We start from the raw sequence: 20,355 nt of genomic DNA on the forward strand, positions 1-20,355 counted from the left end.
ATTTCCAGCCTCAGCAAACAGACCCTGGACTTTATTCCCAGCCCGGCCAGCCCTTCCCGGGTTCCTCTCGGGTCGAAGTTCAGCCATTAGGCCCTTTCCACTCAGGTGCTGTTTCGGAGGCCGCAACCTGCCTCCTGGGCCCCTCCCGGAGGGTCAGTCCAGAGCAAGCCTTGCCTTCCCGGGAGGAAGGGGAGTCTCGGGCCATTTCTGGGGTGTCACCCTGTGAACAGCCCTGGGATTTGAGGCTCAGCGTTTCCCCTTATTGGTTGCCACGGCTGATATTTCTGCAAAGTTGACTTTGGGGAAGAGCTGCAAAGAGTCGCAACTGAATTTCTTGGCATATCTTAATTTTATCTTCTGTTATTTCGTCATTAGCTTTCGCCCCCCAAGGGCGGGAAAATTATGCCTGTTTGGGGATCAGCATATTTGGGTGGCTCATGTGAGACAGGAAACCCGAATTGTGACGCATCCCAGCTTGTTGCTCTGCAGAGCTCCTTCTTCTCACGGGGGGGTGGGGGTGGGGGCTTCCTGCTTGGTTCTGAAGACCCCGCTGAGAAACTTCCAGCCAGCCAAGATCGGGCTTCAGACTCTGCCTTTTCCAGAGAGAGAGAAGCTGGCCTGGGTGCCCCTCCAGACAAAGAGGCTCTGGGGGGGAGTGGCAGCTCCTGGGGAGCCCGTGGAGGGGGGCTGGGCAAGGGTCACCCAGGGACTGCAGGGCCCTCGAGAGAGGCCGAAGGAACCTCATAGACCGAGCGGTTACGATCAGGATCTGCTTTTCTGGCTCCGAGGTGCAGAAACCGGAAGAAGGATTTGGCCACAGGAAGGTAAACTCGGTCGAACATTAGAAAATAGTGTCACACGGCGGGGAAAGTGAAGCCAGGGACCCTGAGAAGAAGTTGGAGATGCTTCAGTTTGGAGCCCTGCACCGAAAAGAGGTTGGACTGGATGGCCTCAGGGGCCCTTCCAGCTTGAGAATTTCGTAAATTGAAATAAAGTTACCCCAGATGTAGGCTGCTGTTGAGAAGAGTAACCATGCAGGCCAGATCTGGATGCAAACGAATTTGTACCCTTGAGAAACGAAAACGAAGCTGCTCCCTTTCTCCCCCCCATGATGGGCAGCGGGACGCACCTTGGGGGTCCCAGCCCCTGGGGATGCAAGCCCCCTCACCTGAGGCTTTGCCAGAGGTGGACACTGCCTCCTCGTCCAGGGTGGTTGGAGCATCAAGGCTCGGGGGCCCCGGTTTGCTGACAAGGGGCGCCTGGATAGAGCGGGCAGCGCCTAGAAAGCCCACAGTTGGCATGGGGTCCCGTTTGGTCTTCTGCTCCTCTTTAGCCAACCCAACTCCTGGCCCCGATCAACATGTCTGTCCGGTGTTCACATGGGATGAACACACGTGTGTCGGGGAGACCTTCTTTGCAAAGGAAGGGAACGTCCACCTTTCGTTGGATGGCCGAGCTTTGCTAGCTGGTGTTGATGAGTCTTTGACTGCTTGACGTAGGATCAAACTGGAACCGGGTTTTCCATTGCAAAGCATGGTGGCTCTTGAGTGAGTCACGACCAATGTTATGACTCTTTTTTGCCACGGTTGTTCCCTTCAATTGTTAAGTGAATCGTGCAGTTTGTTCACTGGCTTTGCTTGTCGGAAGCTGGCTGGGGAGTCACAAGCGGCAATCAAGGGTGCCTGGAACACCCCCCAACTGTCATCCGTACATGCTGGGGGCCAAATGTCCACATTTTGATCATGTTGGGGGCCATTCTGTGATGGTTGCATGAGGACATTTGTAACTTTGAACAGCCATTAAGTCAGGGGTCTCCAACCTTGGCCACTTTAAGATTTGTGGACTTCAACTCCCAGAATTCCCCACCCTGCCATGAATGATAGAGTTGGAAGAGACCAGAAGGGTCATCTAAGTCGGGGGTCTCCAACCTTGGCCACTTTAAGACTTGTGGACTTCAACTCCCAGAATTCCCCACCCTGCCATGAATGATAGAGTTGGAAGAGACCAGAAGGGTCATCTAAGTCGGGGGTCTCCAACCTTGGCCACTTTAAGACTTGTGGACTTCAACCCCCAGAATTCCCCACCCGGCCATGAATGATAGAGTTGGAAGAGACCAGAAAGGTCATCTAAGTCGGGGGTCTCCAACCTTGGCCACTGACTTAAGACTTGTGGACTTCAACCTTGCCACAGAATTCCCCACCCGGCCATGAATGATAGAGTTGGAAGAGACCAGAAAGGTCATCTAAGTCGGGGGTCTCCAACCTTGGCCACTTTAAGACTTGTGGACTTCAACTCCCAGAGTTCCTCAGCCGGAGGCAACAGGCAAGCAGGGATCCCTTCCACAGAAGCCAAGAGTCCTAAGCCTTATGATTCATTTCAGGCACAGCTGATGCCTGAGAAACACCCCCACGGTTGGGTTTCCCTGGGATGCTTAAGAGCCTTTAAGGAGTTTGGATGCTCTCCCACTTTGCACACTAAGCCACAAAAATAAACAAGCAGAGGCTACAACTCAGTCCGTGGCAGCGACAATGCAGTGCAGGGACCTGTGCAGGACAGAGAATATTCCTCCCCTCCAGGGTGGGACTCTTTGGGCACCAAGAGGAAAGAGTTTTTAAAGGGAGCATTTCTTGGCCTTGTGCCAGCTCCCCTCAACCCGAGGTCTCAGGCTTGCAGCCCTTCCTTTAGTGCAGGGGTCTCCAATCTTGGCTGCTTTAAGACTTGTGGACTTCAACTCCCAGAGTTCCTCAGCCAGCCAACCCCCCACCCAAGCAGGAGACCCTACCCCATTTCTGACAGTCCAGTCTCTTCTTGGAAGCCTCCAGGGATGAAGCTCCCACAACTTCCGAAGGCAACTCCTGTTCCATGGGTTGATGGTTCTCCCTGTCAGGAAATTCCTCCTTACTTCCAGGTTGAATCTCTCCTTGTTCGGTTTCCATCCATTATTCCTTGTCTGGCCTTCAGGTGCTTTGGAAAAAAGCTTGACCCCCTCCTCCTCCTCTCTGGGGCAGCCCCTCAAATACTGGAAGGCTGCTCTCCTGTCTCCCCTGGTCCCTCTCTTCCCTAGACTAGCCAGGCCCAGTTTCTACAACCGTTCATGGTATGTTTGAGCCTCCAGTCTCCTGATCATCCTGGTTGCTCTTCTCTGCCCTCTTTCTAGAGTCTCCACATCTTTTTGATAGCGTGGTGACTTCCCTTGAGCAGGAGGCTTGGCCTCAACAGCTTTCCACAGTTCCAAGCAGATGCAAACAGCTGGCAGTTCAGCCAAGGTCTTCCCAGTTGGCTTTGAAAAAAGATTGGAGCGCTGAATGGGAGCCGGGCTTTTCCCGTTGCTCAGCCTTCTTCTCGGTAAACCCCTGGAAGTCTCCCAATGCCACTTACTTATAATAGAAATTGCTATTTTTAAAGTAATTCTCTGGGTGGTACACAGAAAAATAAACCATAAACTGTAAAAATGCCAAAGAAACGTTAAAACAGGAACGTGGCTCTAGAACACAAATGCAAAATGAACAAGGGCAGAACATGAGAGATGCAAATTGCTCCTCATTTCAGCTCATTTCCATAAAACTCCGGGATCTGACCTGCTCATACCAATTAGTAGGTTTTTCAAAATTTTGCTAAACTTTCCTTTACTAAAATCAGAGAAGCCCTTTTACACAGCTGGAAAAAAAATATTTCTGCTTTTCAAAAAGAGGAGGGATCCTCCCGGAGAAGGGGTCCCACAGGATTTCCTCAACTTGGAAATGGTCAGGCACACCGAATACACCCCGAGTGTGAGGAAGGCCTGGCCTTCGCAGGGGGGTTTTCTCACTGGAAGAAGCGGGAGGCCTTGGCATGAAGGGGGTAGCCTGCCAGGGCTGGGGCTCTGGAGCAGGGGTCTCCCGCCCTGGCCCCTTCAACTCCCAGAATTCTCCAGCCAGGCTGAAAGGGGCCAAGGCTGGAGACCCCTGGTCTGGAGGGTGGCAGCACCTGAGGGCTGGGATGGGAGCCCAAACGGGCCAGCTGCAAACAGCAGCAGCAGCAGCAGCAGCAGGCAGACCCATAGAGTTGTGGGTTCAGGGTTAGCCCTGCTTAACCCAGCCAGTTTCTGCTTTTAATGCTGGATTGGGCAGCCCCCTGGCACGCCACAGGGCTGCCCTTGCCCAGGGGAGGATGGCAAGGCCCCCTTGATCAGCACCCCTTCCCCCTGGCCAGGCAGGCAGCAGGGCTAGTAGGGTGGACAGGCAGCCGGTCAGTCGAGAAGCGTCCTCCAAGTGCCAGGTCTGGCAGGGAGGTTGGCATTCTCAGCTGCTTTGCAACCTGACCTTGTTTTCTCTGAGGACTGTCTGGGCAGCGCTTGGTCACGCTCCCCCCTGCCCTCCCCTCAGTGGGTTTGTCCTCCTTAAATGTGGCTGGTGGGCAGGAGGGCAAGGCAGGCCGTCCAGTCCGCAGGGCATTGGCAGGGCGGGTGCATTTCACAACTTTTCCTCCCCTCCCTCCTCCTACCACCTGATCGAGTAAGTGGGGTGATCCAGGTGATCCTGTGGTGGGACGAGAGTCCCGCCCCGACTGTCCCGTCTCTGGAGCTGCAGCTGACGTGACAAGCAGCCTCCCAAGGAGCAGCCCTGCTCTGGGTGCCGTTGAGGGCTCCCCTGAGCAGCCCGGGAGGATGCGGGCGGGGTGCAGGACATGTGGGACCCTGGTTTGGACTGACCCCCTAAAAAGCCAACTTTTCCTAAAAGCCAAGGATGTTTAGGGAAACGTTTGCAGAGGGAGGGGGTTGATGGGATCTTAGTGTTTTGCAAGGCGCGGTTGCTTTTGGAAAGGCAGGATGGCAACGGTGCATTTGGTAATATCAGCCACGGCACAGCGCAAGGCTGGCTGCGGAAAGTAAGGCAGCTCCCAAACAAGGTCTGATCTGCTGGGTTGCTGCCCTCCGTGCGTTTAAAACACAGAATTTTTGATGCGTCTCGGGGTTTGCGTTAAAGGGGCTTCCCCCCGCTCTAAAGTAGGCCATTCAATCTCCTGCTCTGCAGCTGCAGGGGAGGTTCTGGCATCAGGTCCGAGGTGACCCAACAGATTGTGGCCACGCTGTTCCCCCAACTTCCCCCGCCCCCATTGCTAGGAGGGGAGGTGCTCTTCCGATGCTCCCAATTTTAGCCACCACCCCCTACGTCTCACTGAGGCTCCTGCAGCAGGACTGACCTGTGGGCGTCCATGGTGGGTGGGTGGGGGAGTGTCACTGCTTGCCTCACCCACCCACCCACCCGCCCCCAGCCCCACCTACCCCCAGCCCACCCCTACACCCCAATGCCTGCAGGACTGGAGGCCCATCAGCACAAAAGCATCTTCAGCGGGCAAAATCCCAGGCTCTCCAGCACTGTGTGTCTGCGTGGGGGGGCACTTACAGGCCACTCCGCCCCACACGGTCCTTCAGCTGAGCCTGACCACCAACCCAAACCAGCTCCCTGGGGACTCTCCCCCCAAGCCCCAGAGGCCCAGGCTTCGGTCCTTCTCCGTGGGCGTTTGTTGGGGCGACGGGGCATCCTGTTAAGGCTGGATGTCTTGAATCCCTGAAAGGCCCCCAGAAATTTGGGCGGGGTGGAGACGGGTGGGGCTGGCCTTGGGAATCGGCCCCCTCCCTACCCAACCTGGGCTAACCTGAATCTGAGGGAGGCCTGGGGAGGCTCTGAATAGAGGCGGCTGGGAGTCTGTTTTGGAGGTCACTCCATGACCAGGGGGCCATTTTCAGGCTTCCCGGGTCGGCCGAGGGACCGGAAACGCTGCGGAAACTTCACCTGCGTTGGGCATCTCTCAAAATGAAATTGGGGAGGGGGTTCCCAGGGAGAGAGACATCAGGACGTAGTGCCCAGTGAGAGTCCTGAGCAACCTGGCACTTTGAGCCATGCTGGTCAAAGCTTGAAACTTAGGAGATGTTTTCCAATTGTCTCAAGTGTGGAAATTCCCAGGGAAAATGTGCACGACAGGCACCAAACTCCGGAGGGTTTCTCTGCCTTGGAGTGAAAGAGCTTCTCGTGCAGGGGTGGGATTTAAATGTTTTTTACTACCACTTCTGTGGGCGTGGCTTGGTGGGCGTGGCAGGGGAAGGATCCTGCAAAATCCCCCTTCCCTCGCCCCCTACTAACCTGCTTTCCAGCTCCGTTCTCCTGGGCAGGGCAACCGAAGGAGACCCAGCCTACCCCTACTAACCTGCTTTCCAGCTCCGTTCTCCTGGGCAGGGCAACCGAAGGAGACCCAGCCTACCCCTACTAACCTGCTTTCCAGCTCCGTTCTCTGTGCAGGGCAACCGAAGGAGACCCAGCCTACCCTACTAACCTGCTTTCCAGCTCCGTTCTCCTGTGCAGGGCAACCGAAGGAGACCCAGCCTACCCCTACTAACCTGCTTTCCAGCTCCGTTCTCCTGGGCAGGGCAACCGAAGGAGACCCAGCCTACCCCTACTAACCTGCTTTCCAGCTCCGTTCTCCTGGGCAGGGCAACCGAAGGAGACCCAGCCTACCCCTACTAACCTGCTTTCCAGCTCCGTTCTCCTGTGCAGGGCAACCGAAGGAGACCCAGCCTACCCCTACTAACCTGCTTTCCAGCTCCGTTCTCCTGGGCAGGGCAACCGAAGGAGACCCAGCCTACCCCTACTAACCTGCTTTCCAGCTCCGTTCTCCTGTGCAGGGCAACCGAAGGAGACCCAGCCGATCAGCTGGGACTCAATGGGAGGCAGAGAAGAGGTGGGGCTGGCGGGGCCAGTCAGAGGTGGGATGGGCCGGTTCTCCAAACTACTCAACAGTTCTGCTACCGGTTCTCCAGAACCGATCCGAGCCAACTGAATCCCACCTCTGTTCTCGTGACATTGTTGATTAGGGAGCCAGTTGCTGCCCTGAGCGCGTCTCCCCAGTTCTAAAATCCGGCCTCTCCGACAGGTCAAGGACTCTTCTCCCTTCCTTCCTTTGGGGTCGGGAGGGGGCAGCCCTGGAAACGGCCCCCTCTCTCAACTCGCTTCCTTTCTTTGCTTGACAGATTTTTCCGCCCAGGTGAATTCGACCTCCTTAAGTTCTCCCACCGGCCGGGGAAGCCATATGGGCACACCTGCCCTCCACCCCTCCATGGGACCCAGCCTCGGAGGCTCCTTGGGGTCGCCCAGCCAGCTCCACTCGCCCATCAACGGCATGGGGCCCCCCTTCTCCGTCATCAGCTCCCCGATGGGGCCTCACCCCATGTCTGGACCCTCCACCCCCGGCCTCGGATACGGAGCTGGCAGCCCGCAGGTGAGTCCCCGGCCCTCTGGCTCAGGTGGGGGGGGGGCCCGAGGGGGGGATTTGGAGGGGGGTCTTCCGAGGGGCTGTTCTTTTTTTTTTCTTTTTTGTAAAAAGTTTTTTATTTTTTCACATTTCAAAAACACCTTTTTTGGTGAACAGCACGATTCCAACCTGGAATCGTGCTGTTCACCAAAAAAGGTGTTTTTCTACATTTTCCTACAAACGTGACCTTAGTTACATATTCATCTTTCACATTTAATTTCGTATCCTATCATTACGTTGCATATTTTCTGTCTCAAATACTTTTCTCGAACTTATTATATATATTTTTTCTATTCATTTCTTGACCTAATTCTTTTAACTTTAAATAATTCTTTTATCTTCCTTATTCATTAAACGTCATACTTTTATCTGTCAGGTTTGCAATTTCGTGGCATATTCTTAAATGATCATTTGAAAACGTCCGTCCCAGTTCAAGCAATTCAAAAGATTTCCCCAATTGCCCATTTGACGTACCCCCCCCCCTTTACCTTAGACGCCGTTTAGTTAACTCCCCTTTAGCCCCGAGGGGGCTGTTCTGACGGCTGTGTGTGGGGGGGGCTGAGCACCCCACTTTCGCTCCAGGTTCCACCTGCCACCTCATCCCTCTCCTGCACCTTCGTGCCCCGGTTGGGGTGGGAAAGGGAGGGGACCCCTTCCTGTCTTTTTGGTGTAGATTTCCTGAGGAAAGTATTAAATATTAAGAACTGCAGGGCACGTAACAGGGCGGTTCTTGGGCAAACATGCAGGGAATAAGAAGAAACAGGCCCCATTGCTGCCCGTCGGAGGACTGGGGGCCCTTCCTGGGGCTGCTTTCCCCCCCAAGTGGCACATGGAGCGTTGTGTGTGTGTGTGGTGGTGGTGGGGTTATAGCCAGACCCATCTGGCACCATCTCTCTCTCTCTCTCTCTCTGCCTCTGCACCCCACTGCAGAGGAGACCGCCTTGTCTGGGGGCTTTGCTGCAGGTGTGTGCGTGTGTGTGTCCGCTGTGCTGCTTCAGAGAAAATGTGCTCTTGTTGAAAGACGATGAATGGTGCCCAACGCCCAGGCTAAGCCCTTTGGCCTCCCCCTGAGCAAGGGAGGGGCTCAAGGGGTGTGGGCTACCCTGGAAGGTGCAGGTGTGGGGGGGGCTTTCCTCCCCTGGGATGGAGCCGGCCCTGCTGGCTAGGCAGACCTGGGGGTGAGTCTTCCAGGGCAGAAGCCCTGCCCCGCAGAGGCTGCATAGAAAGAGGGAGAGCCGAGCCGAGCCAGGTGCCACCTGTTACCTGTCCTGGAGCTGGGCTCCCCTTTGCCCACCCAGGCAGGGGAGGAGGGGAGGGGGTGACCCAGCGGGGGAGGCCCGGAGGACACGGTTCAACCCCCCCCAAACGTTGCTGCAGCCGCCTGGACTGCTGCTTCCGGCTGCTGCCCAGGCCCTGGGCCTCAGCCAGATTCCCAGAGGGCTGGCAAGGGTGGAGGCCAGGGGGCACAAGGGAGCGGCGGCCTGCAGGCTGAGTGCCCCTCTCCCTGCAAGTGGGGTCTCCGCTTGCCGCAAGGAGCCTGGAGAGCCATGGGGGGTTGTGCCCTATATCGCACACCCCCCCCCCACTATTTTCTGTGCCCTTCTGGAGGGAGAAGCCCCTACAGGCTCTGAAGGGCAGGTGGCTTCTGAGCATGCACAGAAGGCTTTCCCAGGTGGCCTGCGTGGCAGTGGGGGCAGGAGTGACTTTTGGGGGTTGCTGCATTCAATCCACCCTCCACCTTGGTCCGCCCTGAAAGGCGACTGTGGCACAAGAAGGAGGAAGCCGGGGGCATGTCCTTAAGCCCCTGAAAAAGTGGCCGGGGGTGGGGGGAGACGTTTAATGGAGTGCTGTTGTGTGATTGGGAGGATGTGCCTGGCCTGGGGGGCTTCTGAGCCTGCTGTGACATCACAGGAGTTCAGCCAATGGCTGGGGGCCAGAGAAGCCCAGCGATTGGCTCTCGGTTTGTCATGGACTTTCCCTTCCCTTCCCTTCCCTAGAGGAGAAACTGAGCGGGAGGCAGGAGCTGCTCCCCAGGGTCCGATTTGGGGGGGAGGGCAGAAAGTCACCCCTCCCCAGGGGCTCCAGTTCAGCTTGAGTCTGTGAGGTCAGGAGGGGGAGCGCTGCCCATCAGGGGTGTCCCCCCCCCCAGGGGTGGGATGCCAATGTCTTCACTACCGGTTCTGTGGGCGTGGCTTGGTGGGCGTGGCAGGGGAAAGGAGGCCGCGAAATCTCCAGTCAGAGGTGGGATTGGCCGGTTCTGCAAACTACTCCAAATGGGGAATTCTGGGAGTTGAAGTCCGCCAGGCTTAAAGTGGCCAAGGTTGAGACCCCTGTCACGTGCACATCTCTGTCCGATACCTTTTCCCTTTGCAACGGGCGTCGTCCTGCAGAATAACGTCCCAGTTCTGCTAAGCGAGCGGACTCTCTTCTCTCCCGGGCTGCTTTCCTCAGAGGCTGCTGGCTCCGTTCCCAGCCTGTCTACGCAGCGCCACTGCTCCCTCCCTGCCCCCTTGCTGCCATTTCCCCCCCAGCCCCCCATTACTGGCCAGAAAGAGGCTTCCTCTCCTTTCTAAAGAACTTTGCAGCGAGTAAAGGAAACGGGGCCACATGCAATCGCACTTGTTTGGCCAATTGTCTCCCGGAGTCGGGCAGCCGATACGCTTAAACAAACAAACACGTAACCCAGAAGGAGGTTCCAGATAATCCCCGCTGAGGAGGCTCAGGGACACCGGATGGAGCCCGGAGGGTTCAGGTACCAGTCATGCGCGGCCAGACTGACTGGCACCGGCCTTGGAGATGCCAGCCTGTGGAGCTCAGCGTCCCGTCCGTGGCTTTTACTGCCCAAACCAGTCCACAGTCGTCCTGTGGATGTTAGGGCTGCATCTAGATATTGGGCCTCCGCCTGCCGTGGCTCCTTCCAGCGTTGGTTCCTTTGAGCAAGGCGTCCATCCGTGGGCCTGGGGGGATGGGGTGGGGGGGGCACCTTTCCCTGTGGGTCTTCTTTGCTTCCTCCCTTCTGGCTGGAGACCCCTGTGTGGGCAAGGGCCTCTCCTCGGGGCTTCTTTCTGGAGGGGGCTTTTTTCCTCAGGAGGGTCAGCTGGGGGCCAAGTCAGAAAGGGCCCATCGCAGGGGAACCTTCAGGAGCTGCTGCACCCGAAGAGGCCAAACCAGAGACCCCGAGTATGTCTATCCTAGGGAGGTCCTCTCGGCCAGCCGTAACGCTGGGCTTTCTGGCGTCCAGTCCCCTCCGCACCTTCCCTAGAGGGTGGGCTGCCTGTCCCCCGCACCCCACATGTGAGCACCTCGCATCCGCCTCACCCTGAGAGGGAAATGCCTGCTGGAGAGGGGGGCTCCCCCAGCCCCCTCCCTGCTTCGTTAGGCTGCTGGAGAAGGTCTTCCCCAGAAGTGGGTGGGGGGTCTCTGTGCAGGGTCTATTGCAGTGCAGCCTCCTAGCTGGGATGGCGAATTTGTGCCACACGTGCCAGAAGTGGCACGCAGAGCCACCTCTCGGGAAATGCCAGCCGTCTCCCGCTGCTCTTCCGGTTCTGGCGAACCGGCCAGCTGGTCTTAACATGTGCGGAAGCGCCGGGAGAGCAGCCAGTAAGGTGATCTTCCAGTTTCCTACATGCACATGCGTGTTGGTCACCTGGTCTTCCAGTTTCTGGTGCAGCTGGTCTTCGCGTGTGCATGCTTGCTAGAAACTGGACGCTGATGTGCATGTGCGTGCACACATGCGCTCTCCCGTTTCGGCACTTGGTACAGAAAGGTTTCACCAACACTGTCCTAGGACTTTCCCTGGCTGCTCCGGAGGCCCTTCGGTTGCCTTGGAGTGAGCCAGGGCTCCCAAGTGGAAGATCCCCACCGCCCAGGAAGGGTCTCCCCATTGTTGCCTGGGTCCCCTGCTGGAAGAGCAGAGGGTTACCGGGGTGGGGGTGGTTTTACCCCTTCCTCACCAGGGGCGAAGAGCAGCTGGCAGTGGAGGCTCACCCGGAGCCTGGCCTTGGTCTCCGGGCCTCTGGGTGTCCCTGGGTGTGCACTCCAGTCGAGTTGGACGCCCAACTTCTGGCGGTATGGAGCTGTGTGGTGGGCAGAAGTGGTTCCTTGCCCTGGGCCATGCTGGTGGGATGGATGGCTGCTAGGGGCCCCCACTGAGTCCTCGCCCTGGGCACGTGGCACGAGTGGGAGAGGAAGGCTGCTGGCGCCTGGTGGGCGGGGAGGAAGGAAGCAAAGTGGCGCCAGGCTGGGCCAAAAGGGGAACCCCTTGCGGTTGTGGGGGTGTCCCCTCCAGAGGCTCTGACTCAGCAGCTGCTCCAGGGAGCACCAAGGCAAGTTGGGCAGAAACGCTGCTCCTCCCCCCCCCCCGTGTCCTTCTCTGTCTCCTCCAGTGCACCATTTCCCCAAGCCCCCTTCGCCCCTTCCCCGAAAGGCCTTCCTTCCTTCCTGGGAACTTTTGTGGGGTGACAGATGCAGGGAGGGTAGAAATGGGGATACCCTCACTGGCCAGAGTCCCATCCTCCCCCTCCTCCCCCAGACCAGAAGCTCTTCACCCTACAGACTCTCTGGGCCTGGCATGCAGAGGGTGAGGAGACACCCCCCCGGTTTTAGTGGAGGGGGGGAGTTCTGTGTTGCAGGCATAACAAATGCCTGGTGGGGGTTCGAAGGTTAATAAAGACAGTTGCTCTGGGCTTTAATGGGGATCTAATACCTCAGAATACTGAATTGTTTCTAAAAGGTCTTGAGATTTATTGGTTCTCTCCTGAGACCTGAAAGGCGGCTTCAAGATCCACACCGACTCCCCTCGCTGGAACAATGTGCTGCTGCTGGGTGCCCCTTCCTGCCAGCCTCCTGATCCCCAGACAGGGGAGGAAGGAACTGGGCTTTGGCCCTGGCACAAACGCCCCCGTCTCTCGGGCAGCGGAGCTGAGCGAGCGGGGAGTTTCGCAGGAGGAAGCGGCCTCAGGAAGAGCGGCCATGGGCTCTTCCCAAGAACGGCTGCCCACAAGGGCCCCACCCACCTTGGTGCCACCCAGCGGCCAGGGAGGCACGTTGCCCTCGGTTGACGCAGCTTAGGACTGCGTTGGCTTCGGTGGCTGCCGCTGCCGGCTCCTATTTAGCTGGTTGTCCACTCGGACTCTCACGGCGACTGCCGTGCCTCCCCCTCCCCACCGCAGCCTTTCTGTCCCGGCACCGGGCCATGCAGCTGCTTCTGGACCCAGCCCAGAACCCCCAGCCAGGAGCTCCCCGTCTGCACTGCCAGCCATGGGAGTGGGGTGTGTGTGCGTGTGCACGTGCACGTGCGCGCGCGCAGCCCAGGTCTGGGGTTTAATGGGGGGCCCTCCGGGCAGCCTGTCGCCCGAGGTGGGCCCAGGCGGGACAAGAGAGGCAGGCCAGCTATGGAGGAACGATCAGGCCAGCTGCCCTGGGAATGGATAGAGAAATGGAACAAGCCCAATAAAACACCCAGAAGTTGCGTTTTCGTAGAAATGGGATCCATGTTGCTGAGCGAAGTCAAGAAGATTTCATGCAAACCTACTCAAAAGGGGGAAGTCTGCCAGCTCTTTTAGCTTCATCTGCCGGCGGTGTTGGTTTCATGTGATGGGGAGAAGGGGAGGGAGAAGGGGAGCAGCCCAGTCAGGAGGTCTCCCCTTGGCCCGGGCAGAGGAGGGGCTGGCGCAGGAGGGGGCCGGGGAGGGGGCCTAGCCCGGCAGGCCGAGGCGTTTCCCTTCCTCTTCTGTGGCAGGAAGGAAGGAACCGAGTCTCACTTCCCAAACAGGCACAGGAGCCAGGAGATCAGGTTCTGCTGAGGGCGGCATTTTCCGAGGGAGAAGCGGGCCGTGAAAAAAGGCTCACGAGACCCGTTGGATCTGGGGAAATTCCTTGGGCAAAAGGTGAACGTGGCGATGCAGAAACACCTTAGAGCCTCGGTGGCTCAGTGCTCAGAGGGCAGGACTGCAGGCTCCTCCTGCTGCCTGCCGGCTGCCTGCAGTTTGGCAGTTCGAATCCCACCAGGCTCCAGGTTGACTCAGCCTCCCGTCCTTCTGGGGTGGGTAAAATTATGAGGACCCAGATTGTTGGGGGAAAGAGGCTGACTCTGTAAATAGCGGCTAGAGAGGGCTAGAGAGCACTGTGAAGAGGCGTATAAGTATAAGGGCTATTGCTATTAGAAGAAAGCTCTTGAAAAGTTGCCAACTGCCAACAGGCCTCAGGAAAAGGAAGAATGGGGCCAGCGCAGAATTGGCAGGAGGCATCCGCCCTCTCCAATTTGCACGAGCAAAATGAAATGGGTGCCCCACCCCAGCCGTAGCCCATTCAGAAGTCACTCCTCCAGGGACGTGTGTGTGTGTGTGTGTGTGTGTGTGTGTGTTTGTGTGTGTGTGTGAAGCTTTTGCCTCCCTTCTGAGGTGGGCTTTTTCTGCGCTGCCGTTCAGGCTGGCCCGCTGGCTCCTGAAATGGGGAAGGGGGTGGGGGTCAACCCTGCCCAGCACGGGGACAGGAGCCCCGAGGAGATTTTGGGTTTCAGGGTTTCTAATCACAGCCTCCCTTTCTTCCCCCCCCCCCCAGCTCAACTCCCCGCTGAACCCCGTGAGCAGCACAGAAGACATCAAGCCCCCCCTGGGCCTCAATGGGGTACTCAAAGTGCCAATGCACTCTTCCTCCGCCATGCCCGCCTTCACCAAGCACATCTGCGCCATCTGCGGAGACCGCTCCTCAGGTAATGCCAACCTCGCCCTGTTGCTAGCCGGCATCTAACTGCCCTGCCCAGGTCTCTGCTCCCAGTTGGTCCTTGGCTGCCCGCTTGGCAGGGGGGGGGGGCGTTTCCCACAAGTGGCGTCACAAAAGGCCCCAAGCTCTTCCTGCCTGGGGGAATGCCAAGATGGGCAGCTGAATCTCTCCCTTTCCCCCCCCCTCCCCAGATTCTGGGGCAGAGAGAGAGGCTGGCGGTGCCCTCCCTCTGTGTGGATGTCACTCCTGTCCCCTTAACCTTCCTGGGTGGCAAGAGGGCTCCTCTGAGAAAGGAACAGGCTGGCACTTGCCCCCCCTGCACCAGAGGGCCAGCCAGGGGCTGAAGCAATACGTTTCTTGGAGGCAGCCGTTCCACTCGCCCCGCCCGTCCCGTCCCGCCTCCCTTCCCACCGGGCCCTGGTGCCAAGCGGGGCCTCCTTCCGCCCCTACCAGCCCTGCCTGTCTTCTCCCGCACCCTTCAGGCAAGCATTACGGGGTGTACAGCTGCGAGGGCTGCAAGGGCTTCTTCAAGCGGACGGTGCGGAAGGACCTGACCTACACTTGCCGGGACAACAAGGATTGCCTGATCGACAAGCGCCAGCGGAACCGGTGCCAGTACTGCCGCTACCAGAAGTGCCTGGCGATGGGCATGAAGAGGGAAGGTGAGGCCCGGAGAGCTCAGGCCGTGGAAGGGCGGTCATAACTGGGAAGGAATGGAAGGGCTAGATTAGAAGGGGATTTGGAGGTCCTCTAGACCAACTTCCTCTCAACGGGACAATTGTATGGTTTTCACATTTATCCATCGACCGTGCAGAACTAGTCAAGCCCCACCACCCCCTTTGCTCAGGCGTTGCCTTGTTCTTCGCTTGTGTGTGGCTTGGTGTAACTGTCAGGCCTGCTCCACTCAGGATCCCTAGGCAGGAAAGACCCTCGACTCCAGTTGCTTGAAGTGGCAGGTTCTTTTGCTGAGGATTAGTGGTTGCAGTGAAAGCCAGGCTAGACCGGAATATTCCCGCATCACGGTTACACTTTTCCCCTTTCCACGGCCTTCCCCCTTTGTCCCTTTCACTGGTATCCAGGAGCAGGCTGCTCAGAGGTTTTGGGGAACCGCTTAGCTATTTTGGCAGGGTCTCGGTACAGTTTCTCACTCGGCTCCCGGGCCAGGTGTCCTTGGTGGCTGGTTCATCCCGGTGCAGTTTGATGGAGGGGAGTCCAGGCTGGCCACTCCATTCTTGGTCACGTGCAGGTCAGAACTGCCATGCTTGACCCAGGACTGTGAGGGAAAGGACCCTGCCTTCTCAGGAAAGGGGGCCAGGAACAGCAGAGTTCATTGCCAGCTTCATGCAAAACAATTCCCACCCCTCGTTTTACTCCTCACAACTCTACTTCTCTCCACGATTTCATTTTGCCCCAGCGTCCATCCCATGACCAGAGGACGTAGCCTTTTGGGGTCCCTCCCATTCTCCTTGAAATACTCCGATGTGATCATAAGGACTAGACACTTAGGGGTTTTATATATATATATATAAGTCTGCCTGAGATTGTGATGAAGTGGGTTTCATACTTTGGGATTCCAATTTTGGCGCCGTCTTTTCTCCTCTTCACGTCCTCCTTGAAAGCTACCCAGGAAGCAGCCCCCTCCTCTGGCTGGCCCTGGTTGCACTGTCGCCTAGTGCCAGTCAAGTCAACTGGCACCTGCCTGTCTCCTGGGCTTGGGGTGGTCCCGATTCCTGCAGCCCTTGTCCGCTTCCCCCACCCTATGGGACATTCCTCCTCTCCCCATGGCCACTTCCAGAATTTCTGACTGGGGCGCAGGGGTGGGAAATAGGAGACCATTCAGATGGGGGGTGGGGGGGTGTTCAGAGTTTTGCAGTGTAATTTCAGTGCCAGAAAAGTAAACACAGATGGCAGAAGATTCATTGAACTTCTTTATAAACACACAAAGTAAATGGAGCAAACTCAAACAGAAGCAGACCCGTTACAGGTTCAGGGCAGAACAGCAGCAACTCGAGAGCTCAGTTTCACTTTAGGTCAACAGGCAAGCAAGACACACAGCAGAGGAGAGAAACAGCGTCATCTTCAACAGGCAGACTCAGAGCTCAACAGAGCTTAATATGGAGCCACCCCTAGGCTCCTTGCAGTTTCAGTTTCCAAACAGTCCTCATTGGCTGACTTAGTTGCAAGGCCTACTCATTGTCTGACCTTGTTACCATTCTCCATTCCTGTTCATGAATATACTCTGACAGGGTGAACCCCAAGAGAAAACTGGAATTGGGGCGAGAGGGCTCCTCTGGGAACCCCGCCTGCCTTTTGGGGCAGCAGCGAGCCCTGGCAGTCCCCCCCTTGCAGGTGTGGGGCAATCACCTGGGGTGGCAGGTGGCTTCACTTCTGGAGCAAAGACCCCAGAAGCAAGAGACATCCCAGGCAGGAGAGGAGAGGAGAGGAGAGGAATGCCCCCGCTGTTCTCCGGCAACCCCTCTTCAAGATAGTCTGCCTCTGCAAGGGGAGGTTCCCTCCGGACAGCACCCTTCCTTACCTGCATCAGGCTCAGGTAAAACAGAACCGTCTGCCCAGCAAGCTGTTCTCGGGAGCAATTTTTCATTTCCTTCACCGGAAGTAGGAATCGTGGTAAATAAAAAGGCAGTCAACTGTTCAGAAACAAAACGTGGGTGTGGGGTGTGTGTGTGTGTGTGTGTGTGTGTGATCATAATGGCCCTACGAAGAGATGGGGGGTGGGGTGGGGGGGCTGGGGGTCTCCCTTGCTTCCTGCCCCTTTGTTTGGAAGGAGGTGCAGAGGAATGGCGGCCTCCGTTCGGGATCTTGTGGGGTTTGGTTCAGAGAGCAGGTCGTTGCTTCCTGCCTTGGGCTCAGCCCTGGGGCCACGCAGTGCCCTTCGTCTTCCGGGGAAGGCATGCAACGTTGGGTGCCCACCCCCCGCCCCCCAGTACACACCCATGGCTGCCAGCTCCCTCGGAGCCCACCCTCCTGGGCAGGGGTCTCCAACCTTGGCAACTTTAAGCCTGGTGGACTTCACCTTCCAGATTCTGGGCGTTGACGTCCGCCAGGCTTAAAGTAGCCAAGGTTGGAGACCCCTGCTCCCGGGGTCTCTAGCCAGGCCGCCCTTGCCCTCTGATAGCTTTCCTTGCCAGTTAAGGTTGGGGGTGGAAAAGAGGTCTTGACCTTCCCTTGTTTAATTGTTTAAGCCGTAGGAAGCCACCGACTTCTTTTAATGGCTCAGGGTGCCTTCAGCTACCTAACTGGAACATCAGAGGTAAAATTACAGCCAAGGTCTGGGTTTTAAATCACTTCCACGTGATGTAATTAAGAGGCTTGGCCTCTGAGCATCCTCCCCATGGCTAGCAAAGAGGCAGCTTGTTGCAGGCTGAGGCTGCCCAGCGTTGGTGGAGCTGCAAGCAGTTTAACAACCGGTTCTATGGGCGCATGCGCAGCATTCAATCAACCCCCATTTGAACCTCTCTCCAGCTCACCTTCTAGCCTTCCCCAGTAAGTAGAACAGCTGAGGCGTGGTAATCCACTGTGCTGCGCGAATCAGCCGAGCTGCAAAAGACGGTTGCTCGTACCGGTTAGCTAGAACCATCCCGAACCAGCAGCAGCCCCCACTGCTGCCCGGGGAGGGCGGAAGTCGCCAGAGAAGGAGAGCTGTGGGCCCAACAGGACCTGCCAGACCCCTCAGGCAGATACGGGCAGGAAGGCCGAGCTCCCTGCGGTCTTTGGGTGGCTGGTGCCCAAGTCACCCAAACTGGGTCTTCCTCCTCCAGGTGGGAGCCAGGTGGTTTTTTCAGCCAAAGCTGCTCAAGGCTCCCTTGGCACCCGTCCAGGATCCTGCAGGCCCAGGCTGCCCCCTGGCACTCTGCAGGGGTGGTGTGACCTCACCTGGGCCATATCCAGGCCTAGGTCCAGGTTCAGGATGGGGATTTCTGTGCAGTGGCCTGTGGGAGATGGGGCCCGTTGAATTGGGGCCTTTTTTAAGAGGGCAGGAAATGCTGACCAGGGCTGCTGGGAGCATTAATGCTGCTCTGTTTGTGGGCAAAGCCTTTAAACGGCCTTAAGTAGCCAATCCCGGCAGGGATCTAGCCTCTGGGCGGTGGCATTCCAGAAGCTTCTTCACTGTTGGACTGTGTGATGGACTCTGGAGGAATGGGTCCAGCCCAAGCTGTGTGAAGTAGCACCCAGGCTGCTCGCATGCCATCTGGGCATCAGCCAGAATCACCAAAGACACGGTCCCTTGGACAGCTCTCCACGGAAGCCACACGGCTCCACAGAAGAGGTAGCGATGCCATGATTGTGCCTGCGCAACTCCCCCACTGGGCAACCTGCCCTTGAGTCACCTTCCCTCCGGGTGAGACGAATGCCACTCCCTCCTTGTGTTCCGGGTCCCATCATCCTCGCTGTGGCTGCTGCTGCTGCTGCTCTCCAAGCTCAAGCAGAGCTCAAGGCCAGAGCGATGGTTTGCGCTTCTCCAGGTCCTGTGGCTGGCTGGGGAGGAGGGCTTCCTTCTACGAGGCTTCCGGGGGCTTCCAGAAATTGCATAGAAATTCGGCCTGGGTGTTCTGCTCTCGGCCTTGAACCCTGGAGATCTGAATTCATTTGAGGTCAAGAGACACTCCCTGCTCAGGTCTCTGAGATGCCCCAGCTGGGATCCTCTTCCTTCTGCTCCCCCTGCCCCCCTTCTTAACTTCCCAGGGGACCACTTATCCTCTCCCCAGAGGAGGTTGCCTGCCCGGAGCGGAGGGCTTCTGCTTGTTTTCTGTTGTCGGTTGGCTGCCTTCCCGGAGTCTCTGACACGCCGATTCTTTCCCTTCTGGGCTCCACGTATCTCAGAAGTTCCTCCTGCTCTGCTCAGCGGTGCCCGAGAACCGCCGTGGCTTCTGGGCACTGGGTTTCTTCTGCCCTTCCTTGGCAGCCATCCCTGCTTGGCCCGTCTCTGGTTTCTGCGCCAAGAAACCAGAGGTGACCAGGGTAGAAGGAAGCCAGCGCCCAGCATGGTCAGCCCTCAGTGGAGAGGCCTCGAGGGGCTCCAGAAGGAGGTGACAAATCCCTCGGCAGGCCCTCAAACCTGGCAAAATCACGAGCGAATGCCATCGTTCTGGACGGCTCAGAATACTGGCGTTGGCTGGCATTGCCCCCTCTGATGAGAACAGCGCTAAGGAGTGCCCACAGCCTTGGAGAAGGCTGCCATTTGCTGGCTTTTTCCATCCCAGGGAGGGAAACGCTAGCGAGTGCCAGCTTTCCTGCCCCCCCTCCCCCCGGTGGGGAAAATGCCAGCGTTCTGAGGGTGGCATTTACCAGCGTTGAGACCAGATTCCAAAGAGGCCCCTTCCCCCAGTGCGTGGGAGGGTGCGTGCGTGCGTGCATGCCCGGAGCAGAAGGGAAATCCTTCCTTGGCCTGCAAGAGCGGACCTCCCGTCGGAACCTCTCCTCCGCTTGCAACCTTCCCTGCTGGCTTCCTCACTGACTTTCGGGGGAACCCTGCGGAGAAAACTGCAAATGGGCAGCACACGATTGACGGCAGGGCACTTGGGCTGTAAATCAGAAGAGTTTGTCAAGCACTTTATAATGACTGGAAGTGCTTTAGGGGCCCACAAACCATCAGTTCTTGAGGCTCTTGTAGCTGCGGGCAGGAAATACATTTGCAGGGGTGAGCTGAGGATCACCTGTGTTGGATACAGCAAAGGCTGAGCAGCCCTGAAAAAAATAACAGGGGAAAAGTCCCCCCTCGATGCGAGGATAGTTTTTTTAGCCAGGCAAAAAAGTTCTTCGTTTCCCTAGTATACAATTTCTGATCTTGATAAACAAACAGAGCTTTTCTCAGAAGAAACAACCCCGAAACATTAAATATTCTTATCAGTAGAAGAACCTAATCGACGATCTGGAGCTGAGCTGAGAACGCTGTTTTTTTTCTCCTCTGGAATGTGTGTGTGTGTGTGTGTGTGTGTGTGTGTGTGTGTGTGTGTGTGTGAACGGCAGCCGTAGGCTTTGCTCTGCAGATGAGAGTCATGCGCCTTCCGAGGCCAGGAAATGGTTGTGGCTTCCATGTGGTCGATGTTTGTGAAACAGAGAATCCACAGAGAGACGTTACTCAATCTGAGAACTCGGAAAGAACGAGAAACGGCCTGATTTTAAAAGCAGGCAGGCTGGCAGGCTGCCGAGAGACACCCACCCAGCGCACAGAAACAAGGGCACGTTCCTCTTCTGGGAGTGAGCTTGACCTGATCCAGGGCCTCCTGGGATGGGATGTGGGGGGCGGCTGCTGTTTGTGCCAGACGCTGCCCTCTTGGGGGGCAGACCTCTCCTGCTAGGCAGGAAGGCTCCCCGATGCCACCT

General features: G+C 57.4%; 1 protein-coding gene across 2 annotated transcripts in view; it reads left to right on the plus strand.

The window, feature by feature from the left end:
• RXRA (retinoid X receptor alpha) overlaps positions 1–20,355 on the plus strand; it is a 95,371-nt gene that overhangs the window by 54,504 nt on the left and 20,512 nt on the right. For both annotated transcript variants that reach the window (XM_026719189.2, XM_026719188.2), the window contains exons 2-4: positions 7,007–7,254; positions 13,849–13,999; positions 14,493–14,672. In XM_026719189.2, coding sequence (XP_026574974.1) covers positions 7,007–7,254; positions 13,849–13,999; positions 14,493–14,672 — 579 coding nt within the window. The remainder of the gene's footprint in view (positions 1–7,006; positions 7,255–13,848; positions 14,000–14,492; positions 14,673–20,355) is intronic.

Source organism: Pseudonaja textilis, chromosome 17, assembly GCF_049901715.1.
Source record: "Pseudonaja textilis isolate UNSWEBS1 chromosome 17, rPseTex1.2, whole genome shotgun sequence".
Taxonomy (NCBI): Eukaryota; Metazoa; Chordata; class Lepidosauria; order Squamata; family Elapidae; genus Pseudonaja; species Pseudonaja textilis.